Consider the following 12,436-nt stretch of genomic DNA (forward strand, 5'->3'; position numbering starts at 1 on the left):
TCATGCAGATGTGTAAGTAACTGGAGTTCTTTGAGGACTTTGTGACAGACATTTTTCTAACTGCTTTCTGTGCATTTAGCCATTCTATCCTCACAACCCCACCCCTAGGGATACATTATTATCATTTCTCTTTTACTGACAAAGAAACTGAGACTCGGGTAGGACGAAGCACATTTCCCAAGACCACATAGCAAACAGGCGATGAAGCCAGGAGTTTGACTCCAGAGGCAGTTTTCCTAACCACAGAAGATGCTTGTTAATCAAAAAATGTAGTAATTAATGGAATATGAAGCTTTGTGACTAATGGCATGTTTTCAAAGCTGTTTTTGAGCTAAGAGCACTTTCTGGTGGGAAGCCAAGAGTCACCAGGCAGACCTAGAGTAGTTTTTTGCTTTACCCATTACCTCCATTCCACCTCCCAACTGACTCCAAAAGGACAAGCTGAATCGCACCTGTCCAAGGAACTTGATTCCTTCTCAGACTCCTCCTGCAACATTCTCCTAGCCCCTTCTGCCTGTCCTAGAGGACGGAACCTCCTCTGCCTAGGCCTCTGCTTCTGGGTGGGTACAGAGGAGGCATAGAGCCCTTCTTAGGCCTTAACTTGAAAAAAAAAAAAATGACATCAAACCTTAACATTTTACTTAGCTAGTCTTGTTTTAGCCAAGATTTGCCTCTTGGGACTTAAGCTAAGGTCAGCATGACTAACTTGTCTCCCCAAACTTGTCCCCAGCAAATGTGCAGTCTTAATAGTCACTCGAATGTAATGGTCATCTTTTCACAGTTCACAAAAAAAAGGAAAAAAGGACTAATAAAAACAAATGAACAAAGTTATCACGTAGAGAGAAAAGGGAAAGAAAACTGCCAAAACAACAATAGCAACAATAAAAATTATTGAAATACATTTATGAGCCTGCCATCTTAAATCCTTTTTGGAACAAGATAAGGAATAAATATCAAGGAACAAATGAATGAATGAATGAAGAATGTGCTTGGGTGGTAGCCTGGAAGAATTAATTCAAATGTATTTCACACTCAGTAAGCAGGTAACTGACAAGTCACAATGGCATTTTGAATGTATCACCTTTTCTCATTCTGACATCTATTTAATTTATTGTACTTTGAATTCAAAGTACCCTGAAATTCTACTAACATCCAGATATATTTCTCTATCGGAGAATGATTCAACATACCAGTCCTGAAAAATAAATTTGAGCTTCCTCCAACCAAATATTCCCTGGTAGGCCAAATTCCCTTAAGATTTTATTTTTTTTTAAGATCAATTATTTTAACCCTAAATTTCGTGGTAGAAATGGGAGAGAAAATAATTATTACTCATATTAGTATCTCCTGAACATGAAAATAGTCTGGGTTCCTAATAAGAACACATGCATTTGAGGTAAAGGATAGGTGAGCAGCTAAAAACTCAAACTCTGAGATCAGACTTGAGTTCAAACATGGCATGGTCCCTCCTGGTTGTATGACTTGGAGCAAATCCCAAAAGTATCTGTAGCAGTAGAATAAGGGTACAGATAATAATTGGATTTTCCTCATGGTGGTATTGTGAGGATTAAAAGAGATAAAGCTCCTGGCCTGATTCACAGTAAGTAAAGAAGTTAGCACCGTTAACATCTCTATCTATCCTAAGATAACTGAGGTCTTAGTGAAGCTTTAGTATTGCTCTTAGGGTTTTGGTGTGGTTTGACTTGGTTTGATTTTAGTTGTTTTTGTTTGTTGTTTGTTTGTTTTGTTTGTTTTTTGGTGGAGGACCGCAGTCAGCTCAGATCACAGATATGTGCTCATCAAAGAAATAACAGGAATGGATTTGCCTATGTGGGAACCACTTGCCCTCAAAAATATCCACACTGCAAAATGAGCAACTTCTCTTAATTCCCCCAGCCATCCCTGGAGGGCTCGCTTGGAAGATATTTACTATGTCTAAGTTCAGTACCATCCCTAGCCCCGGCCCAGTATAACTGCTTCCCTGGACACTGCCCCTCATTTTAGAGTACTCGACGATGGCTCATTTTTGTTGTGACCCTCCCCATGGGGTGAGAAGTCTTCAAGCCAAGAACAACTTAAAACCCATGCCCTACTCCCTCTATGGACTATGCAATTCCCCACCCTCCCCTTTGTGCTCCTCTCCCATATCCTGGACACTGGGATCTCAGAATTCTCTGCCTAAAGGTCCCCTAGTCTGTGGCCTAAATCCTAATAGGTTTCTTCCCCAAGTCTTTCTTTCTGTGGGGGCCGGAACACTACTGATATGTGTACCCCAACACCTCTAAAAAATGGCCAAGAAGCAGCCGCTTTTCAAAGCTGAGCAAGTTGATGAGCGTGATGAGGGAGGCTGCAGGGGTCCACTACTTACAGAGTAAGGCCTGGGCAGGAGGTTATGTGGGTGCAGAGGGACAGCCACAGCCAGCTGGCCCAGCCTTGTCATGCAAGGAGCTGAGAACTCTCAAGTCAAACTCAATTTGCCAGGCTTTCATGAAAGTTATTAGACCTGGGGATAAAAATATATGTATATAAAAAATATATGTTTATAAAAAATAAAAAAAAAAAAAAAAAAAAAAAAAAAAAAAAGGTAGGAGGGCAGAACACATTTAATAATTCATTCATTTGATATATAACTTTAAAATATTTAATTATATAGTATTTGGGAGAGATGTGCCCCTTCCTGGGCCCAGCAAATATTAGGGGCAGAGTGAATGACTTAGTGGCTTATTGAAATGTATCCTTTATAGGAAGAGTAAAGCAGGAAAAAGAAAATTTCAAACCTAAGAAGCCAGTTTCTAATTGCAACTGGCACTTGAATCTTAACACTCAGTAGGTGTAAATGTGGGCACCAGTTGCCTGGAAATAACTGTGGTGGGTACACTGATATAACCATTTTCTAAGAGTCTACTGTGGACAGAAATATTTTCACTGTTATAATTGTAAAAGTCAAAATCTCATGACCTCTCCTTCCGTGGCCGCCTCCTTCTTTATTCCCTTCCCCTAAAAATTTTCTAGTTCAAAATATAAGCCCTTTGGGAGTTGTGTCATCTCATTTCAAGAGAAAATTTGGAGTATAAATAGCTTCCAAGAATCAGTTGAGCACTGAATGGACGGGGGGTCAGTTTTCACAGCTCCCTGGCCCCCCATCTACCCTTAGCTCATGTTTAGAGACACTTAACTTTCTGCTTTATTGACCCTCTTAGGACTAGAAAGAAAGAAAGAAAGAAAGAAAGAAAGAAAGAAAGAAAGAAAACATTATATCAGAGGAAGGATTTCTCAGAGGTCAACAGTGATAACATTTTACACATACACTCCTTATCATTTACTTTCTATACAGTGCATTTTAAGAATTCCTAAGGAAGATGCACCGGTGACTATATTTCATGTTCTAAGATTCTTAAAGACAAAGTTTTGATTTTTCAAGAGCACTCATGATATAAGCAATTATGCTTTCTCTGCCATCTAACATTAGTGTGAAGAGTAATTGAGCTATTGGATATTTTGAAAGTAAAATTAATTACAGTATTTGAGATCCTATTTTATCAAACCTACTTGCACAAATTTATTTCAAAAATGAAATGAGGGGACAACATAGTCTTACATGTTTTCCCTGTGACATAATCTTCTGTAAATATTCAGATATTTTCACATGTCTCAAATAGATGTATAGGAAAACTGTTTATAATTCTCTAGCAAAAGTCGGGATTATTATTCCATATTATATTATAGTTCTGCTTCTGCCCTATGTAGCATGATCCAATGAAATCCGAAGAGTCCTTGTAGTACTCAGAGGCAGGAAGACAGAGAGTATAAGGCAGGTGCCAGGGAAAGGGAGAATAAAAGGGAGAAGAGAGAGACATAGAGAAGTCGGGAGAAATATGTGCCATTAGGTGTGTTGGTTTTTTAAAAATTTGTTTATATTTAGGTTTTTACTCACATGTCTTTCAAGTTTCTTTTCTCCAAACTGGAAAATAATTATCTTAGTAAATCTGCTACAACTATTTATAGCTTCCTTAGGAATGTCCTACTAACTCTACTAGAGAACTGAGTCTAAAAGAGTTAGTATTTAACAGAAATACTGACTTCCTGGGCTAAAGGCATGCAAACGATGTGTACAATCTTTAAAATTTCTTTTTACTGTGCCTACAATTAAAAATTCCATAAAAAATGTTTAATGTCTTTTCCACACCAGATGTTCATGTTGCCCTGCAATTTACTTCAAAGAATTGTAAAGGGGTTATTCAAAGGCAAATTATCCTAAAGGCAATGAAGGGAATGATTGACAATAGTGAATTCACTCCCAGGTTACTGCTGCTTATTATCAGTCAAATAATATAGGACTCTAAAGTCTCTTCCATCATCCCCATCCTAACTCTACTCCTCAAAAGTAATCACTTGCAAGTTTAGTGTAAATACCTCTAGATCTTTCCTAGACATATAGTAGATACATGTTCATCTCCTGCTCTGTGCCATGCACTGTTGTGGGTGCTGGTGATACAACAATACTCAAAAAGAGACCAACTCTCTGCTCCCAAAGTCTTTATGGTTTAGTGGATGAAACATAGAACCAGGAAACATACAACATGATATCAAGTAATGGTAAGTGCTAAGAAGTCGGTAGTAGGACTAAAAGACAGAATAGAGATGTCTGCTGGTTGAGTTGGTGTGAGGGAACAGGGAAGCCTTCTTTCCCTGAATACAGTGAGAAAATACCCCCCCCACCCCCCGCCAAATAGGGTAAGAGAGTCTAAGCAAAGCCAACAGCAAGTGCAGAGACCCTGGAGCAGAAGCAAGCCCGGGAGCATTGAGCACAGCAAGGAGGTCAGCACTGCTGGAGCAAAATATATAAGGGGAAACGAGTTAAGAGATGAAAGTAGAGATGGGGCTTGTGATGAGCTACATAGGACTTAATGAATTAGGCATTGACAAGGTCTGACTCATACTTTAAAAGAGGCAATCTGGCTGCAGATGGAAGAGACTGAAGGGGTTCAGGACAAGAACTGGGAGACCGGTAGGAGGCTACTGCAGGCCAGGAGAGAGATGATGGTGGCTTGGCCTCTCTCTCATTCATTGGTGGTAGGAGTGCAAAATGGTACAGCCACCTTGGGAGACAGTTTGGAAGTTTCTTTAAAAAACAAAACATACTGGAGCACCTGGGTGGCTCAGTGGGTTAAGCCTCTGGCTTTGGCTCAGGTCATGATCAAGCCCCACATCGGGCTCTCTGCTCTTCAGAGAGCCTGCTTCCCTCTCCCTCTTCCTACCTCTCTTCCTCCTTGTGATCTCTCTCTGTCTCTCTCTGTGTCAAATTTAAAAAAAAAAAAAAAATCTTAAAAAAAAAAACATACTCTTACTATGCAATCCAACCATTGTGGTCCTTGGCATTTACACAAATGAAAGTCTGAAAAAGTCTGCATACAACTATTTGTAACAGCCTTTTTGTAATTGTCAAAACTTAGAAGCAAATAAGATGACCATGGCTGAGTGTATAAGCAAACTGGATATCCACACAATAAATTATGATTCAGCAATTTTTAAAAAAGAGCTATTAATACATGAAATGATAGTTTGGTATTATATCCATAATTGCTAAAAAGACATTTTAGTGCCCTGCAAATGCTTTTTATATTTCACAACCAAAAGGATAAGTGATGTGCTCTATTAAGTGAAAATTAATATAATGCAGAGTTGTGCCTTTGTCATCTATCAGATTTATAATCCAAGTTGATAGTTACCACATAATGTTCATGAATGATAGAAATATTCTTCCTTAGTCTTTATGTATATATATTACATATATAGCATATATCTCTATATATCTATATTTATATATCTATATCTGTATCTATCTACATCTATTTCTATATATCTATATCTATATATCCTTAGCCTTTATATTATTAGAAAGAGAGGATGAGAGAGGGAGAGAGAGAGAGATTGAAATTAATTTCAAGGAATTCATTCATGTGATTATGGGGACTAGGAAGATGGAAATCTTCAGAACAGGCTGCCTCTGGCTGGAAATTCTGGCAGGAGTAAATATTAACAATCTTTAGTCTGAAAGCAGTCTGAAGGTAGAATTCCTTCCTCTTAAGGGAATCTCTGTTTTATCTCTTAAGGCCTTTAATTAATAGGATGAGGCCCACTCACCTTATGGAAGGTAATGTGCATTAAGTCTCATATCTGTATTTGACAGATCATTTCCATATGCTGATTTTGTTGATGATATGTCTTAGATGACTTATGAATTTAGAACATACAGCCTTAAAGATATCAACATTAATTGACCACCAACACAATGTATGCCTGTCATTCTACTTGGAGTAGCTGATAAAACAAGGCAGCTGGAGAATTCTTGGAGCTCCGTGACATCCCAGGATTATACCACATTGGTTCCCATTCCACCTGTCCTGTTCTGTGTTTTTATTTGATCACTAGATAAGAAGTAATAGAAAGGGCATAAGCCCTGTATTTTCAGACCATATAGTGTAGTGTCTTGATGCAGTGGGCTAAACAATCTGATTTAATATGGACAAAATGCTAAAAACATATTTTGCCTTGCGTTCCAATGTCAGTGTATTAAGCATAAATCAAAACCACCCAAACGTAAGTTCCGAAAGAAAGTTAAAAAAGATACAAAGAAAGTATTAATCAGTATTAACTTACAATTATGCAAGGCTCTTGTATCTTTATATGTATACTTGTAGTTTTGTAACTCCAGCACTGAAGTTGTATATATTGTGTCATAAGGCATTTCATAAAACATTTGTAAATATCGGCAATTGGCTGTGCTCTAAATGTTTCTAGAAAAGAGCCCCACATAGAGGTCATCATATAACGTTTTGAGACTGTTCTTGGTAGTATTGGGTGCTGTGGATGGGCTTTCTACCTTTTTTGCCCTTTTCTTGGTCCCTGCCCACTCAAGATGGTGTGACTTGTTCTGGAGGCTTTAGCATGCAGTATCATTCTGTCTTCCTTCCATCAGCTTATGATCCTTGGGATTCACCCTACACAAAGAGATTTACTTGGGGCAAAGGGAACCCCAAAGCCAAAACCAAAGCGTGCTAAAATTAGCTCTGAATTATTAAACTGGTGCACTAACATGGAATTAACAAAGTCAAGTGACAGACAGAAGTGGCCTGTGCTCTTCCTGGAGGCAAAGCTCAATTGCTCTGTGGAATGTTTGTGTCGTTTGTGGGGAGGCTTTCACACGGTCTTCCCAGTTCAGACCTTTAGGAAGTTCTGGATCACTGGAGCTGACCAGCCTCAACATAGGTACTACACCCACCCGTCCGGGCAGTGTGGTCTATCTGGAGCTTCTAGAAGATAGGACAGTGCAGTTGTTTCACTTCCTGTTCACTTCCCCACTGATGTATTTCATTTCCTTGGCCAACTGATGTCCACCCTCAAGACAGCATCTGCCCTTAACTTGGGCAGATTGCCCTTAACTCTTCCACTTCTACTGGCCCTGTTATCTAAAATGAGTTTTTGAAATAATCTGTTTATCTTTTTTTCTTCTCTTTTTAATCTATGATCTTGATCTCATAATGAATGTTAGAGTACTTGATGTCTTATTTTCCTACAATTTAGAGATAGCATTCAAATGAAATAACACATGTGAATGACCTGTAGACTCCAAGGCCATATGCAAGCAGCCTGTGCTAGCTGCATTGTATACATGCATGACTAGCAAATATAAGACGACTTTGATAACTTCTACTCCTTGTTTTCTTTCCAGTCCAGTTGCCTCGTTTAATAACAGACATCTTTTTATGAACTCTCTTCTCTATTTTAGTTCTCTTCATGACTAGAATAGTATATGAATTGGTGTCTCCAGACGGGTATGACAGTATCTCATTTGGAAAGCTGCAAATGCTCAACTCCATTAGTGTTGGCCTTCAGAAGATGATCAATTTGAGAAATTCAGAGCTTTTCAAATGTTAATCCAATTATTATTTTTTTTTAAGTAGCTCATACTAAGGGATGATCAGAGAGTGATTTGCTATATTTTCAATCCCATTGCAATGTTTGTTTATTGTTAGGTTTTTCTTCACTTTTTCCTAAAGTTTAATCGGTATAAATTTTTGTAGAAGACTGCTGGATACTGAAGATGAACTCAGTGACATTCAGACAGATTCGGTCCCATCAGAAGTACGGGACTGGCTGGCATCCACCTTCACACGGAAAATGGGGATGATGAAAAAGAAATCTGAGGAAAAGCCAAAATTTCGAAGCATTGTGCATGCTGTTCAAGCTGGAATTTTTGTGGAGAGGTAAGTGAAATTGTTAGTATTTCAAGATAATAAAATTTGGAACATAGGAGATATACTTATCATCACAAAGTTATATGAGCCAAACATTTTACTTATTGAGGAACACTGCAATTGTAAGTATACCCAGAATGAGCAAATTTAGAACTTCATTATGAATTTGCCTTAACAAAACTGTTTTGTCCTGGGTTTATTACTTTAATTCCTTTTAAATTGACATAAAGACTGGGGTGTCTGGGTGGTTCAGTCAGTTAAGTGTCTGCTTTCAGCTCAGGTCATGATCCTGGGGTCCTGGGATCGAGCCCCATGTCGGGCTCCCTGCTTAGTAGGCAGTTTGCTTCTCCCTCTCCCTCTCCTCTTCCCCCTGCTTGTGTGCTCTCTCTCTCTTACAAATAAATAAATTAAATATTTTTTAAAAAGAAAAGACTAAAAGCAGACTTTTGAATGCCTAGTGTACCTCAAATGTAGCTTTGCGAGTAACTTTATTAATTTATTAAATTATACCACATTCATACATTGTTTGTATATATTTGTATAAATTATACCACACCTATTATTTATTAAATTATACCACATTCATGCATCACATTCATACATTACACAACTAATTTTACTGGAATAAAATGTAACTTTTCATAAAACAAATTCTATACTTCATAATAAAATCAAATAAGACTTTCTCTGCATTAAGTCAAAAAGACCATCCTCTTTGCATCATGGGAGAAAAGCTCCTTATGTAGCTTTTGTAGAGTTCTTTGACATTTCTGTCACTAAAGCAAGGAATACTTGATGGCCCCTAGAAGCACCAAATCAAATCACTGTAGTTTCTCATGTGAAATACATGCTAATGTGGCCTAATTTTGTATTTGTCTAGCCCTTAAGAATATAGTCTATTTTTCTGTCTAGGAAACAAGATGTTCCAGAATTAAAGCTAAAGAAATTACTTGAAATAAAGATGACATCTGACAATTCTGAAAACTAGTTATTAGAAATCCCTTAGATTAAAAAACAATTACTTTTTATTAAGTTATATATATAAAAAGATGAAACATTTTTAAACTAATAAAATTGAAGAGAGAATTTTTTGGTCAATATACTTAAATTTTAGAGAGACCACATCATTTTTCATCTTCTGACATCTCTAGTTATTATTTCTAATGAACATTATACACTTTAATTTTCCTGTTAAAAGAAAAATAGGAAACACATTTGGGTTCCCAAAATGTAAATAAGAATGTATAATAAGAAGTATTCGATGCCATTTAAAAATATAACTACAACACATAAAGCTTGAAGTTCTTGCTTTGTGCCTCTATTATCCACAATAACCACCACTTGGTGATTATTTAAATTATTTTGAGTATTTTATTAGCCATATTTAATTGGCTTTGAAAAAAGAATCCTCATAAGAAACAATTTTATTAGTGTGGTAACCACACCCCCTTATAAGGTATATAAAATGGTCCCAACTCTGCCAGGTGGGACCAGAAATCTGCAACAGGGAAGCAGGGCTGGAGAGAAAGATTATCTATAATGGTATAACCATAACTTTAAAACAATTTAGGAAAATGTATGACATTTACTGATTTTCATTAACACCAAATCAAAAATATCTCAATAATAGTTCAGAAAGTCAGTGAGAGAATCACAGGTAAAAGGGAATATTTGTGATTTGCTGAAAGAATATATATTTTGTCTTTTTCAAGAAAATATTGTAGAACTTGGCAAACTGAAAAGAAGGCAAACTGTGGGAGTAAATTTCTATTTCTATCCTGTGAAAGATTAAGATTTCCGTAAAAATTTATTGGTATGCTAAGTGTTCATTTTTTTCATATGCTACATAAAACATTTTACTTAATGACCTATAGAAATATCAAATATACTTAACTGGCAAACAGTCTTGAAGAAATCAGTATGTTACAAACATATGGAAATGAAATCCCCATTAGTTGGTACATAAAATAGGAACCTATGTTTATCTTGAATTTTCAAAGATAATTGTCATCCATTTTGAAAATTAGAAAGCCTTCCTGAGTATTCTCTCAAGTCTCCCCTCCCAAGACTCCATGCCTCCACAGGTCCTTGCAATTCCATTACCCAGTTGCACTTTCCCATCTGCTCACTTCGCCATCTCCCCTCCTGAAACCCTAGTCCCCAGCTCTGTCATCTGCCATCAGAAACAGGACAGTAGCTTTCCAGTTGGGTCCTCACTTCCTCAACTGCCCTCTCCAAACAAGTCATTCTACAGGGACATTTTAAAATATAAATTAGTCCCTGTCACTCCTAAGCTTAAAATCTCTTGATGGTTTTCCATTTCACTTGGTATTAAGGGTGATTTCTGTATCATGGTTTTGCAGGGTTCAGCACTTTTTAACTTTCTTGTCTCATCAAGTGCTACCTTCATTTTTTTTTTTTAATTTATTTTTTTTTTATTTTTTTTTTTTGCTACCTTCATTTTTGACTGAATTTCTATATTGCTCTAATTTCAACGCACATCCCTAACCCTTTCTTCCCTTGGAACCATAATCCTGTTATTCCCTCTACCAAAAATGATTTTCCCTGCCCCTGCTCCTGGCTGGCCCTTCCTGTCTTTCCAGACGCCTTCCCTGATCGCTGTGCACACCGTTCATCACTTTGTCTGCCCTGACCAGTGGTTTACCTCACAGCACGGAGTGCTGCTTGTAATCATGTGTTTTTTTATTTATTGCCCCCTTCACTGCTCAGTAAGCCTCATAAAAGCAGTGCCTGTCTTTTTCTTGTTCGCTCTGGGCTCTTACCTAACACAACATCTGACATAAGACAGTTTTTAGTTTTCGTGGAGTTTTTTTGAGTTCTTGAATTACACATTGCAACTGTAGTAAAAGCTTCCAAAAATAATCTACCGTATTTCCAGCTGGACTTTCAACACCTGCAGGCGTCCAGGAAATTCATTGTTCTTTTTCAGCAACTTGTAATATGTCAGTTATTTACTCAAGTGTGAGGCAGCGGTATTACGGTCTGCCACAAACAGATTCTGATTCCAGTCATCCTTATTTTTTTGTCCTAATACTTTATTTCCAATTATAGGATTAAGAAAGATAGTGGGGAAGTTCCTCCATTTCCTCAGAAGGATAATCTTCTTGGTCTTGCTTTATATTCCATGTAATGAGAATGCACCCTGACATTCACTCCTTAAGCCTATGAGATCAGCACCAGAGCTCTGACAGAGCCCTGGGAGCCCCGAACCTAAGAATTGCAGGCAACAGCATGGGCTGCAGAGTAGTGAGAACAGTAACATCAATGATACTAATGGCTTTCTTGTATTGAGCACTTATTATATTATGCTAGACATTTATATCATTTACTCATCACAAAAAACTTATAATTATCCTCATTTTACAGATGAGTGACATTATATAGCTTTCCAAAGGTCACATAGCTAGTGAGAGCCTAGTCTGTTATTTAAAGCATGTCTTCTTTTTGCTGTATCCTACTGCCTTTTGGTGACGTGAAATCACAAGGATTGAAAGTTACTTAATTTTTTTAAATTTCTTACTCCTTATTATTATATTGACCTTATTTTCCTAATCCATCATCCTTTATTTCCCATCTCTCTATTTTTTAGTAGTAAAGACTAGAAGAATAGATAGAAAAGACTGTTGTCTCCCCCCAAAAAAAAATCCCACAAAACAACTAAATATCATTATTGACAATAATTATTTTCTGGATCTGTTATAGTACAATTACTATTTTCCTTGCCTGCAAAACTACCATAATTATACCTATCTCGATGTAGTAATTAATATAAGTATTTTTATTTATAAAATGCTCTGAAATCTTCTGAGAGATAGAGAATAAGGATGATTTTTTATTATAACCAATTACCCACATTCAAAAATTATTGGGTCATTTAAAATAAACATTAAATGGAAATAGTGAAATAAAGTAATAAGGTCTCTGTGATAAAATGGGGAAATACTTTATTAAGGAAGGTAGGCTAGAGGTATACATAAATGCAATATTTTAATTCTGAGCTTTTAAGAAGTCAAGATTCAAAAGAGGAACATGAGAGACACCTAGATGGCTCAGTTATTTAAATGACCGTCTCTTAGCCTCAGTTCAGGTCATGATCTCAGGGTCCTGGGACAGAGCCCCACTTCAGGCTTCCTGTTCATTGGGGAGCCTGCTTATCT

At 37.1% G+C, this 12,436-nt stretch overlaps 1 protein-coding gene across 5 annotated transcripts in view; it reads left to right on the top strand.

Moving 5' to 3' along the window:
* Window positions 1–12,436, top strand: part of PDE1A (phosphodiesterase 1A) — a 346,255-nt gene that overhangs the window by 266,192 nt on the left and 67,627 nt on the right. For all 5 annotated transcript variants that reach the window (XM_059166853.1, XM_059166854.1, XM_059166851.1 and 2 more), the window contains one exon: window positions 8,085–8,267. In XM_059166853.1, the coding sequence (XP_059022836.1) occupies window positions 8,085–8,267 (183 nt within the window). The remainder of the gene's footprint in view (window positions 1–8,084; window positions 8,268–12,436) is intronic.

The sequence above is a fragment of the Mustela lutreola genome, chromosome 3 (genome assembly GCF_030435805.1).
Source record: "Mustela lutreola isolate mMusLut2 chromosome 3, mMusLut2.pri, whole genome shotgun sequence".
Classification (NCBI taxonomy): Eukaryota; Metazoa; Chordata; class Mammalia; order Carnivora; family Mustelidae; genus Mustela; species Mustela lutreola.